Raw genomic sequence first — 13,587 nt, 5'->3', positions numbered from 1 at the left:
TTCTTCGTGAGCATTCTTATGCAATAGATGCTAAACAGACTTCACCCTCAGCATGGTCATGCTGAATAGCCGTGCGTTTACCGCCTCGGCTATATGGGCCCTATGTAAGTCAAATACTCTGGTAGATTTAACAAATATTTTGTGAATATAATTAATATTAATAAAGCATATTAAACCTTTTTTGGATTTTTGAAATCAAATCTTGTTATCATTGAGTTTTTGAAATGATAACAAAATGATATCTCTATTTGATATTAAATAAAAACAATTCGGAAAGAAAACTTATTTTGATTTTATTTTGTTATCAATAACAAAATGAGTTATCAATTTGTTCTAGGTTTGTTCTCATTCCCTGCTCGGGTTGTGCGGGAAAACATACAGTTGCCAGTTGTCCTCTTTGTTGATGGACACAAGAGTCATACAACACTGATGACCACAGAATTCTGTACAGAAAACCAAATAATCCTTGTTGCTCTGTACCCAAATACAACTCATCTAACACAACCGCTTGATGTCAGTTTCTTCGGCCCTTTGAAGAAGTACTGGCAAGAACAGATTCTTAAATACCGGAAGAAATATGGAATGATTCCAATAACTAAACCCCAAATTTGCCCGCTCATAAAGGAAGCACTCCTCAATTTCACGTCCAAATAGAGAGCTATTCGGAGCGGATTCATGCGGAGTGGAATCTATCCGTGGTGCCCTGATGCAATAAACTATTCGTCTTTACCGTCAAATGCAAGTATGGATGAGTCAAATGATTCATCAAAGGCAATGGAATTTCCAGAAGTGAAGTTGATTCGACTGCTAGAGAGCAGGCTCACCATACAACAGTTTCACGAATTCCAGCAGCAAGAGAAATCTGTTGAGTGGCCTGGCAATATTTGTGACACCAACCTTTTTTACCTGTGGAGAAATTTGAAAATCACTTATAATGATCTTACCAACAATGCTCAGGAAGACAACGTGAGCAACAACTTAAAGGAAAACCAAATGTCGGACGATGAAAGCGATTTTGAAGGATTTGCAGAAGATGAAATCGATTGTCGGGATAAGTTTCCCATAAGTAAATGTATTAATGAAAAACTAAACTATGATCATTACAGGTGCTGAACAGCAAGCAGATTTCAGTCGAGTTGCATCAGTCGGAAGCAAATCAATAGAAGATGCTGCACCGGAAAACAATGAGAGCGATAAGGAGAATGACGAAGATGCGGCGTTCAGCAGCTCATTCAGCCTACCAACGACTACGAAACCGACTCGTAGGCGGGAGATTTTGCGCCCACCGACTGTTGCAACGAGCAAACAATTCGCGCCGTTTATGGAAGAGAAAGCGAAAAAGAAAGACGCGGTTGAATTGGAGAAGCAGCAAAAGCGTAAAGAGCGTGAATTGAAGAGAGCTAAGGAAGCAGAAAAACAGAACAAGAAAAGAAAACCCAGGAATATTCGCCCGAAGCCACGATCACAGAATGTTCAGAATTAAAACGAAGAAAGGAACACAAATGATTTGTTTCGTTACATAAAAGTTAAATAAACGTTGATTTCTCAATTTGGATTATTAAAATCACTAGTACTAAGTAGAAACACTATATTTCATGTTATTGTCCGCCTTTATTTGAAGTCATTATCAAGCTGAAAAATATTCAAAATGCTTTCTTATTGGGGCACACATCTAGTACGCTTCGTAACATTCATAAATAATAAATTCTTCATTATTACCATGGTTGTTCTAGCGTTAAAACATTGTCACACATTATGGAATTTACCTTCCTATGTAATGGTAACGTAATTAATGAGTGACCCCTTCTAATTTTTGCTAATGATGTTTATGATTACTTTAGGGGTGATAATAGTCTTGGTTTCATAAGGAAAATCCACTCAAGAAGACGCATTTACACATTATGTAAAGTGAGCGGAAATTGGAACATTCATGAGCGGTAATTGGAACACAGTGCTTTATCGTGAGCGGCTATTGGCACATCTAGTGTCAACAAAAAACCTTAAGAAAAAAATATTTTTTTCCAATTTTTATGCTATTTCATATTTTTGCCTCATATTAATAGTAACGATGGACTTATTGCAATAAAAAAATAAATCATACACGCTTTGTCATAAAACAGATAATTTTTCAAACATAAATTTTGCCTTAGATGAGCGGAATCTGGTACACTGATGGTATCTTGTCATTGAAACCTTTAAAAAGATGCAACATTTTGAATTATCTCCAATACTCACTATGGCCAAATAGGGAACCACTATGGCGATAACTGGTACACTCAGCCTATCTATATATATAAAAATGAGTTTGAAGTCCCTTTGAGGCAACAAAACTTACGAACGGCCGAACCGATTAGCATGACCCTTGCATAGTTCGATTCGTTTTTATGGTGGCTGTGTTTATATGTATTAAAAGTTACAAAAATGAAATGAAAAATAAGAAATATTAAGAAAATCCTGAGATATGTGTGAACTGGATACAAAGTCAACATGACCGCAAGAAAACCAATCTAGAGTGCTTTGCTGTTATAACCTCAACAGCTGTCAACCACCACAACTGGCAAGACAAAGTTTGCCGGGACAGCTAGTTTCGAATAAAAACTGGTGGCACCGATTATTCTGAGAATTTTCCGGTGTTCCTTTCGGGATTTCTTACAGTTCTTGCGATTTCCACCAGAGGTTTTTTTCCAGGATTTCTGCAAAAGTTTTTCACGGGTCTCTGCAGGAATACCTCCTGATGTTTTTTTTTTTTCAATATGCTTTCAGAGTTTCTTGTGATCTTTGATGTGTCTTTGAAAAAAAAATATATTGGTTTTCCGGGATGGCTTTTCAACCGTTTTTCCGGGATTTTTGAGAGATTACTGCAAAAGTTCTTCCAGAAAGTTTTCCAAAAGTGCTCTTTTTCTCGGAGTATCTCTCGGAATTTCTCTTAAGGCTCAAGCATCCGTCATCATTTTTCGAAAAATAAAAAGCAGTTTTCTCACTGCAAATCAAAACAAGGATCATGAAAATATATTCACTGCATTATATTACTCATGTGGAGTACAGTGAATATATTTTCATGGCAAAAACTTTTGTTTTGAACGAAAAAACTGCTTTCAAATGTTTGATGATGACGATGATTTTAATGACGAGAAGTTCAACGTTAAAGGTTTTCAGAATTCATCCTGATATTCCCTTAATATTTCGTTCCGGGCTTCGTTCCAATTTTTCTCCAGGATTTTTTTACAAGGAATTTCATAGGTTTTGACCGGAACAATTTCCGGTAGGAATTTCAGGAAGAACCCCGGTAAAGTATTAAATCTCAGGAGGATCAGCGCAAAATACTGGAAATATTCACGAGGAAAAGAGTGGCAAAACCTCTCGAACTCCATGGGAAATATCAGCCAAACTTTCTGCAGAAATTTCAAAGAGGAACTCAGAAAGAAACTCCGAAAAAAAAAACTGTTATGAGAAAATTTGGGATAAATTCTGTAAATCTCTTGGAGACATTCCGACTGCAACACTAGAAGGAATCCTATAAGAGAACTCCCGGGAGATACTCCGAGAAACCCTGCGAGAACTTTCAAAAAATATCCCGTGAGAAACTGCTGTAGAACTCCCAGGAGGAGCTATCTACAAACGAAAGCTCACAGTAAGTTTCGACCCTGACAGTAAAGGACTACAGGCAGGTTTGTGAAAAAGTTCTGAAGATATCCTTGCAGGAAATCCCAAAAATGACTCCCACTGAAACTAGGAGAAATCGCGGGAAGTATACCTGAAGATTCCCGAGAGAAATCCCAGAAGCACTTCCGCGACAGCGTTGGAGAAATATCCTGAGAGCCACTTATGTAGATAGCCCGAAACAAGTCCCGGGAGAAATTCAGGATAAACTACGAGAAGAAGTACTAATCCCTTAATGGTAAAACTAGAAAGAATAGCCTATGATTAAAAGAAGAAAATATTTATGATGACCTTATTGGCAGTTAGAATGTTATCCAGAGGCTGACTACGCCTCCAAATTCTTTTGATCATAATTCGGCCAAATAGCATTCGGCCAAATGGCCGAACACCGATGTAAAGAACATTGAAAAACTTGTAAAAAAGACACAGAGATAAATTTGTGAAAAAAAAAATTGCATTCTATTGGGATTCGAACCAACGACTCCATATTCTGCAAACCGGCGCTTCAACTAACTAAGCCACTGAACAGTCAGAAAGAATTTCTGGAGAAGTCCTTGTGGACTAATTTTATAGATCATCCAAATCATTCTGAGGTTAAGACCTGCCGTTAGGATCCATCGAATACATTTCAGACTTGATTTAAAATTCTACCGCTTAACCTTTTGACCTCCCTCTCTTTCCAGCATCTCTGTCAGCGGCCGGCAAGGGAGGCAGCGGAGGTGGCGGTGGTGCCGGTGGTAGCAGCAATGCCGCCGGGGCGGCCACGGCGGCCTCCATAGCCGAAATGCAACGGGCTATGGAGTTGCAGCGCCAGTATCTGGAGATGCTGCCCCAGAGCGGTCCCGGCAGCAATCGTCAATCCAACTGGAAATCGTAAGCGGAATATCGTACGTAAGATACAGATAGATGATCAGATAGAAAGCTGCGTAGAGATCAATGGGACGTGACGGTGACTCTCGTGGACGACGAACGGCTTCTTTAGTGTCAGGATTGTTACTTTGTCTATTTTCGAGATACGCTATCATCAAAAGCAAACCCGGGTGCGGATTGTGACGAAGGGTCACGTGAGGTTCGCCGAGTTTGCCGTTGTTTTTTTTCTTTGTTTTAAGAACTATCGTACGATATTGAGTAGTGCAAGCACCTTAGATTTTAGATTCTTAGTTTTTTTTATGATACTGAATTTTGTGAAAGATGTCTGCTACTACAAGCACATCGCAAAAGTTTGATTTTCTATTTTATAGAACACTGGCGCTCTCCAGAAACTGGAGGCATTTATTAGACGGATTTTGTTTTTGAATAGCAAAGTGGGTTTGGATTTATTGCAAATTGAATGAATTTCAAATTTAAGTGTGAAACCTATTACACGTTTGGTTCGAAGCGGTAACTAAAAAACCGTTGAAGTATATTTTAAACTTTGATATCAATTATAAATTAAAAATCAGCCAATAAACAGAAATGAAATCGTTACAATTTCGTTATATGGCGATACCTGGCAATCTAGAAACGTCTAGTTGTTTGGTGGCAGTTATATGCAAAAAAAGACATTTGGCCGAAAAACATTTGGCCAAATTCCTAGCTAATAAAACAGCAGTTTTTCGGTCAAATGTCTGTTCGGCCACCAAAAATCAAACGCACTAGGTCGCACTATCATCGCTAAACGGAATTGTAACGTGAGTGTAACACGACGATATTACTTGCTCAAACTATTAAAACAGCCTAAATAGACGTAGATTTCCCAATTTTGCGTCCCATTCACCCAGTTAAGTCGAAACGTGGAAAATCTCATGGCGTGAGAGAAGCTTACATTTGGGCCCCTGTCATACGATTGTGGAACGAGGTGTTTGACATAGTGCTGAAAAGTGAGGTTACAAACACTGGTCGGTGTTTGACACATTATGCCATTTGGCATTCTACGAAAAACGAGTAAAGAAGATGCCCTTGATCCCTACCCTTTATTATGCCAAATGACCATCTTCTCTAACCATTATGCCAAACGGTATTATGCCAGATGGGATACTCCATTTGGCATGATGTTTTGTGGTTTCGTTTGGTGACGATACGTTACGTTAAGTCTAGCGTTTGTGTATTATAGTTTGCTGTTGGAATTTGGCACTAGATGGTAGAAGTGGTAGAGTGATGACTGGGATATTCTCTGTATCTCACACATCGTAATGCCAGAATACACTGTCTTTCCACACCTCACTCGTAGCATACGCCCAATACAAAACATAATTTTACAAACAGCTCAGCTGAAATTTGAAGAAAACGGCGAAACATTTGTTCCTATCGGTCCACCGATTAGTTTCAGAATACGACAGTAACGTTAATCAAACTATCGCGATCAATTTACGCGATCGATCTATCAAACCAAACATAGCAACGTAGGCCAATTGCGGTTCTTCTGCGTGAGATTCTGGATATTAAGAGAAGTTCTTTAATTTACAGTGTCGGACAAAACAATAAGACCACCAGCCATTTTTCATACAAAATTGCCAAGTTTGACGACGTGATGCTCGGTTTCTAGTGAATCGATTTGGCTGAAATTTCGCCATGGAGTTACGGGAATTTCGATTTGTATTTAATTGATTCAGTTCTGTTCACTACATCAAAAGTTACAGATATACGAAACGACAAAATAATAGGACCATTTTCAGATCGCCATGATCAAAAAAATATATGAAAGTATCTGATACTTGATGATTGATAAACAAGTACTAAAATTAAGGCTCAAGCATCCGTCATCATTTTTCTGAAATAGAAAAGCAGTTTTTTTGCTGTAAATCAAAATAATGACCACGAAAATGTATTCACTGTATTCTACTCCTCATGTGGGATACAGTGAATCTATTTTTATTGCAAAAATAAATGTTTTGAACGAAAAAACTGCTTTCAAATGTTTAATGATGATGATGATTTTAATGACGAATGGTTCAACCTTAAGGATGCCATTTAAATTTGGGGACTTTTTTTTATTAATTTGGCCACAAATAACCATCACAAAAATCTGGTGTTAGAATTTTGTCGCACCGTATATCTGTAACTTTGGAAGTAGTGAACAGAACTCAATCAATTTGATACAAATCAAAATTCTAGTAATTCCAAGTCGGCTGTCAAAATTTAAGCCGAATCGGTTTACTAGAAACCGAGTACAATATCGTCAAACTTGGCCAATTTATATGAAATAGGACCGGTGGTCTTATTGTTTTGTCCGACACTGTACGTCCAGGTTCATTTCAGGGATTCCTTTACGGATTTCTACAGAAATTTTTTTAGAAAATCTTTCTGCGATTTTGTCAGGCATTGCTCCTGAAATTTCTTCAGGAATTCCTTCACTAATTCCTGTTGGGATTCCTCCAGACATTCCTTCAGGAATTCCTGTAGGATTGTTTCATAAATCTCTCCCCGAATTTCTGGCGGGATTGCTTCAGAGTTTTCTTTAGAATTATTTCTGGGTTTTCTCTCTGGGTTCCTGTAAGTATTTCTCCCAAAAATCTCCCAGGCACATTTTCAAAGATTTTCTTCGGGATTCCTTTATGGATATCTTCCTGGACCCCATCATTGGTTTCTTTTAGGATTAAATCTGGCGTTTCTTCAGGAAATTTATCTTGGGAATGTCTCCATGAATCCTTTCGGGATTCCTTTTTAAATTTATCCTGGAGCTCTTTCAGGGAATTCCTCCAGGATTCTCACAGGGACTCTTCTTCTCGAGATACTTTCAGGGATTACTTCGGGATTCTTTCATGGATTGCTCCCGGGATTTTTTCAGGGGGTTTTCCAGGATCTGTTATGACAGTATAAAAGTTGTGCTTGAAAAAAATTCTCAGATTTTGAGGACCTACATTGAATAATTATTTTGAAACTACACCATCAAATGTTATCGTGAAATCATTTGAATTTATTAGAACTTAAATATAGATATGGAAGACATCTACTTCGTCATATACGCTAATTTCCGTCTTATCAGACGCAAAATTGCCATCATCGTTCAATTGAGAAGCTTCTGTGAGAAGCTTCACAGCTTTTGTGAGAAGCTTCACAGCTTTTGTGAGAAGCTTCACAGCTTCTGTGAGAAGCTTCACAGCCTTTTCTGTGAGAAGCTTTACATCTTCTTCCGTGAGAAGTTTCACAGCTTCTTCTGTGAGAAGCTTCACAGCCTCTTCTGTGAGAAGCTTCACAGTCTCTTCTGTGAGAAGCTTCACAGCCTCTTCTGTGAGAAGCTTCACAACTTCTTCTGTGAGAAGCTTCACAGCCTCTTCTGTGAGAAGCTTCACAGCCTCTTCTGTGAGAAGCTTCACAGCTTCTTCTGTGAGAAGCTTCACAGCTTCTTCTGTGAGAAGCTTCACAGCTTCTTCTGTGAGAAGCTTCACAGCTTCTTCTGTGAGAAGCTTCACAGCTTCTTCTGTGAGAAGCTTCACAGCTTCTTCTGTGAGAAGCTTCACAGCTTCTTCTGTGAGAAGCTTCACAGCTTCTTCTGTGAGAAGCTTCACAGCTTCCTCTGTGAGAAGCTTCACAGCTTCTGTGAGAAGCTTTGCAGCTTTTCACTTCGCCAAATTCACACCTTACAACAGCTCTCTGGCACTGCAAAGTTGGATTTCATTGCTTCAGAATACAGGCAAAAGCTGTTCAAATAATAAAATCAATCGATTTTCCCATCTGTTTGTTTGTTTACAGTTGTTTTCGTCTAGGGAGGATACAAACAAAAGTGTGCGTGGGTTTTCTGCATATGGAACATCGTATGTATTTCACAACCACAGAGAAAGATTTCTTCGTTCAAAACTTTCTGCACAATCGTACTTTCAACACATGATTCGTTTTCGATTGCGAGGAATTTGACCGACTTTTCGAATAAAAAGTTACGATCAAATCAAAGTCTTTGGTCAAATCGTATTTTTTGCCCACCCTATGTCATCCATAATGTCACGTAGAAGGTGTGCCGGGAATTGAATTCAGGTTATGCCCGAAATAGACAGAAATAAACATTCAATCTTATTATTTTAAGGAATTTATTTTTTCTTTTCAATAGTTTTTAGTTGTTATGGAAGCTAATTTATAAATTAGTTTTCGATACAAAATTTACTATGAGGCATTAAACGAGGTGCAAGAATAAATTCGATCATCATTGGTCGGTGCTTAGATAGACGGGAATTAGATAAAAACCATAACAAATTTATTTCATGATCTCACGCAGAATAACCATCGAATGACACGATCAAAACTAAGCGTTCCCTAACGCAAACGAATGGGACAACAATTTTTCCATAAATAACTGGGTATTCAGATTTTTACTGAACAGCGTAAACGCCTGAGAGTTGCAAACTTAGATGTTTAAGTTGTGCAGTAGAATACCGAATCCAATTTTCGTACTATCAAATTACTGAAATTCATCTCCAGCGACTGTCAATTTGACGAAATTTCTCCAACCACATATAATACAGGATCACCGGCAGTATGCAATACCTCTGCCGCAAGCCTGTTCAAATTAGGTTCATTTTAGAACACACACGTAATTTATTTATTCTGTCCCTACACAGTATCATCATGCGCGTTTTACGTGAATTGGACCACATTTTTGGAAGAAATCCATTTGGCTACGTCAAAAAAAAAAACATGAACACGTTCGGAGTGAAGGGACAAATCAAAAAAACGGCAAAAACTACCCATTTCGAGGCAAAGTAACAAAATTCTAACTAAAACGTAAGAACAAATTTAGGTACTTTTAAAAAACGAAACCAGCGATAGATAATGTATGATTCTGTGACAAAAAAAAAGAACGTTGTGAAATAAGTTGCCAGTTCGGTAATAATGAGCGCAAAATCTCATCTTAGTGTGAACTTTTCGGAATGTGAGACCAGGAAACAGTTTTAATTTCACGAAACAGTTACACTACTTTAGGTATTTAGAACCAGCAAACGTTTTAATCTTGCCCATCGCAGACAGCATCATCGCCTGTTGTTCCTATTGTACAATTTGAACAGTCAACTAAATTTTACCGATAGTCGAAGTTGGCTGTTAGACTCGATGCGATCGTCTGATTGGTACAGGGACAATCCTATGGTTGAAACCGACGACAGGGACGGCGTTGTCTGCGCTGGAAGATTGAGAACAAAAAAAAAACTTTGGGCAACATTTTGACGAATGGAATACTTTCTAAATATAAGGAATTTTAGTTTCAAGTCGGCTGTAAAAATAAAACAAAATTGTAAGGAATGAACCAAACAGTTTTCACTGTCTCATTTAGTGCTCTATTTTTCAGAAATTCAAATTTGTCCAGGAGGTACGTACACACGGTCAAACATTTGAGGGGTTACATGCAAAGGGATGTGAACCATATTCTTTTATAGTTGATTTTTGTATGAATGATGAATAATTCAAAAGTTGTATTGTTGATTGACGAAGTTTTACTAATCACAATATATGTATGCAGTTCGAATTTACATTTAAGCAAAGCAATATATCCCTTTCGTGACGGAGCGCAAAAAAGTGAAATCTCCATACAAATGGCTCAACTTTGGCTCTCCAGAACTTTAAGATTTCCCAACAAAACAACAATTATTTTACCTCATTTGAAAGAACTACTCTTTATCTTTCGATTTCTAGCTTTGACTACCTAGATAAATCGGAAATAAAAAATATGCAACAGATAAAACTTTTTCATGTTTTACGGTTTTTGTCCACTTTTTGTTTACCTTGTTGTGGTAAATCTCACAGGCAACGTAAACAAAAGTTTGTTTACACACAAACAAGTATAAGTAATGGCTGAACGATAGAAACAGTTTACATCAATGAAACAAATTCTAAGCAGATGAAAAAAATATGCAAAACTGTTACCGCTCAACAGCACAATTGTGCTGGTTCGTCACGAAAGAGATATAAGTTTCCCTTTTTATGCCCTCCCTTTCGCATGTGACCCTCCTTCTGGTTGAAATAAATGTACTCTCTTACAAGACATATTATAAAATAAAACGTGTTATTTTGATGAGATATCACATCCAATCTCACATTATTTCGGAGGAATCAACTCCCGCTGACAGAATAAAGAGACACTAAACCGTCTTGGTTGCACAGACTGAACAAGGCTTACGAAACGCCTAGATGACTGACGGCTCCAGCCGCACGGCCTCGAAGCCCACAATAACAACCCAGTTAAGAATCTTCAAAGTTCGGAAGCATCGGAAGTCGATACTTCGTTTGTAACATGAACACACATTTTCCACTGAGATTCTGACTAACATTGCACGTGTTAGAGCCTAATCAGTGTCGTCAGAAATCCATGTTCGGTTATTTGTGCTCATTCTGCGAATAGAGTGACGTGACAAAAGTAGGAGTCGTACATCGAGGGGGCAAAACTCGACTCGAATGAAGTGACTCGCCGTGTAAATCAAATGGAGAGTCACTACATTCGAGTCGCGATTCATCGATTCTATAACATTCCCCAGAAAACCATTCCCCAGAATACCAATCCCCAGAATTCCATTCCCCAGAAAACCATTTCCCAGAATGTACCATTCCCCAGAATGTACCATTTCTCAGAAGTCCATTCCCCAGAAATCCATTCCCCAGAATGCACCATTCCCCAGAAATCCATTCCCCAGAATGTACCATTCCCCAGAAAAGCTTAATATACTCTGCTAAAAAGTTTAATTCGATACACAAACAGTAAAATGTTGATCATAATGATATGTTATACCACGGACAGACATGTGATACGAGTATGATTCCTGTACAACGGTACGCAGTGTCAAGAAAATTCTAACAAGACTGACTTGAACTGAGAGAATTTTCAGTATGGCACTCATTTCAAGCGCAATTGTTCAGTGATTCTTGTATCACATGTGTGTCATAAGTATTATAGGCAAGGATTTTAACATTATAGTGTTATTACGAGCAAATATCTATTTCTTATACGGTATATGTAACAAATTAAGGTAAAAATGTATACATACATACATATCCATAAAAATAGGCCCTTATTATGAGTGTCACTTCACGGTGAAAATCGATCACGGTGACACATTGCGAATCCACGGTGAAAAAGTTGTGGGTTAATCAAATGGGAATCACTTTCACTGTCCTTATTACCGGTGTCACTTTTTCGATTTCACCGTGAAGTGACACTCGTAATCAGGCCCATATTCTACAATGGTTCAAACGTTTAATTACCATTGTACACAGTTGCATGTTGATCTTTAAACCTATCTTGAAAGTTCACAAACTGTTAGTTGCGTTGCTATAAAATGTTTTGTTTTTGACAGATTTGTGAAAATTGTGCAGCACTTGTTTTACGATAAATAACGTTTTAAAAGTGATGTGCAAAATTTACAGAGAAAACGCATATTCTTCTGATGTTGTTCAGTGTACAAGATACTAAAGACTCAACTGATCACGTTTTTCTTTGCAAACGGTTGGAGGGATCCATCCCAATGGCTGTTCCTAATTATTCGCTTCAAAGGCTTCTGCGGTATGAGTAGGGCTTTCATCATTATTCCAATACTGTGGAATGGAATAGAAAAAGTGAACATATAAGCAGTTTTAATGCCAACAATTCTAAATATTTTTAATGAAGAAGGGAAAAAGTATCATTGTTTTCCTTTTGGCATTCAAAAACCAAACAATGTTCCTTCTTTTTAAACAATATTCTTCTTAAAATTAAGGAAATTAGTGAAAAAATTAAATTATAACTGCTTACATTTTCAACATAGATTCTCCCTTCTTTTCTACATAGGCTGTTCTTTCGAATTGCACTTTTCAGGAAATTATGGGCATTATTACAACCACCGGTGTTAAATTGCTGTTATATTTATTATATATTTTTTTTTCAAATTTCTAAACACCTGTGCTTGTGGTGCCGATTGTAACTAGCCTAAACATTGTAACTCGAAAGAACAGCCTATGTAGAAAAGAAGGGAAAATCTATGTTGAAAAAGTAAGCAGTTGTGATGCCGATAATTTCCTGAAAAGTGCAATTCGAAAGAACAGCCTATGCAGCAAAGAAGGAAAAGTCTATGTTGAAAATGAAAGCAGTTATAATTCCAATAATTGTACCAATTGCCTAAATTCTAAAAAAAAAGCTTGTTTAAAAAAAGGAACAGTGTTGGGTTTTTGAATGCCGCAAGGAAAACAATGTCACCACAGACAAACAGACGTAACACTTCGAACATTTTTCGATTTAAATTTTAGTCTCGCAAATAGGTTCGCTTAATTCTAAAAGGACTGAATTTGGCCAATCATCAACTAGGTGGCAGTAGTGAGCAAACGTCAAACTCAAACAAAAACTATGCGAGCGCCGCGAATTGGCAGTTGGTCAACTCTCAAATTTTCAAATAAACCGTTAAATCGATGTACGATGGCAATTATCAGAGTGTTACGTTTCCTTCTTCGTTAAAAAAAATGTTTGAGTCGTTGTAAGAATTGTTGGCATTACAACTGCTTATATGTTTATCAAAAATTTTCCCTTCTTTTGCATAGGCTGTTCTTTCCAGTTGCACTTTTCAAGAAATTATCGGCATTGCAACTGCTTACTTTTTTAACATAGATTCTCCCTTCTTTTTTGCATAGGCTGTTCTTTCGAATTGCACTTTTCGGGAAATTATGGGCATTACAGCCTCCACCGGTGTTAAAATTGCTGTTATATTTATTTCATATTTTTTTCTAAATTTCTAAACACCTGTGCTTGTGGTGCCGATAATTACCTGAATAGTGTAACTTGAAAGAATAGCCTATGCAGAAAAGAAGGAAAAAACTACGTAGAAAATGTAAGAAGTTTTGATGCCGATAATTTACTGAAAAGTACAATTCGAAAGAACAGCCTATGCAGAAAAGAAGGAAAAATGTATGTTGAAAAAGTAAGCAGTTGCGATGCCAATAATTATACCAATAGCCTAAATTGTAAAGGCAAATCATGCTTATTTCCGAAGTTTTTCTTGTCAA

At 37.5% G+C, this 13,587-nt stretch overlaps 2 protein-coding genes across 7 annotated transcripts in view; one reads left to right on the top strand and one right to left on the bottom strand.

Annotated features, from left to right (window-relative positions):
• LOC109410789 (transcriptional repressor p66-beta) overlaps window positions 1–4,581 on the top strand; it is a 41,761-nt gene extending 37,180 nt beyond the window's left edge. For all 6 annotated transcript variants that reach the window (XM_062853241.1, XM_062853237.1, XM_062853242.1 and 3 more), the window contains one exon: window positions 4,344–4,581. In XM_062853241.1, coding sequence (XP_062709225.1) covers window positions 4,344–4,537 — 194 coding nt within the window. In that variant the 3' untranslated portion in view covers window positions 4,538–4,581. The remainder of the gene's footprint in view (window positions 1–4,343) is intronic.
• Window positions 1–13,587, bottom strand: part of LOC115253479 (KAT8 regulatory NSL complex subunit 2) — a 598,461-nt gene that overhangs the window by 456,630 nt on the left and 128,244 nt on the right. The gene's annotated exons all lie outside the window — the stretch shown is intronic.

This window comes from Aedes albopictus, chromosome 2 (genome assembly GCF_035046485.1).
Source record: "Aedes albopictus strain Foshan chromosome 2, AalbF5, whole genome shotgun sequence".
In the NCBI taxonomy this organism is placed as follows: domain Eukaryota; kingdom Metazoa; phylum Arthropoda; class Insecta; order Diptera; family Culicidae; genus Aedes; species Aedes albopictus.
The sequence above is the reverse complement of the archived record's forward strand: the minus strand, read 5'-3'. Positions and strand labels throughout refer to the sequence as shown.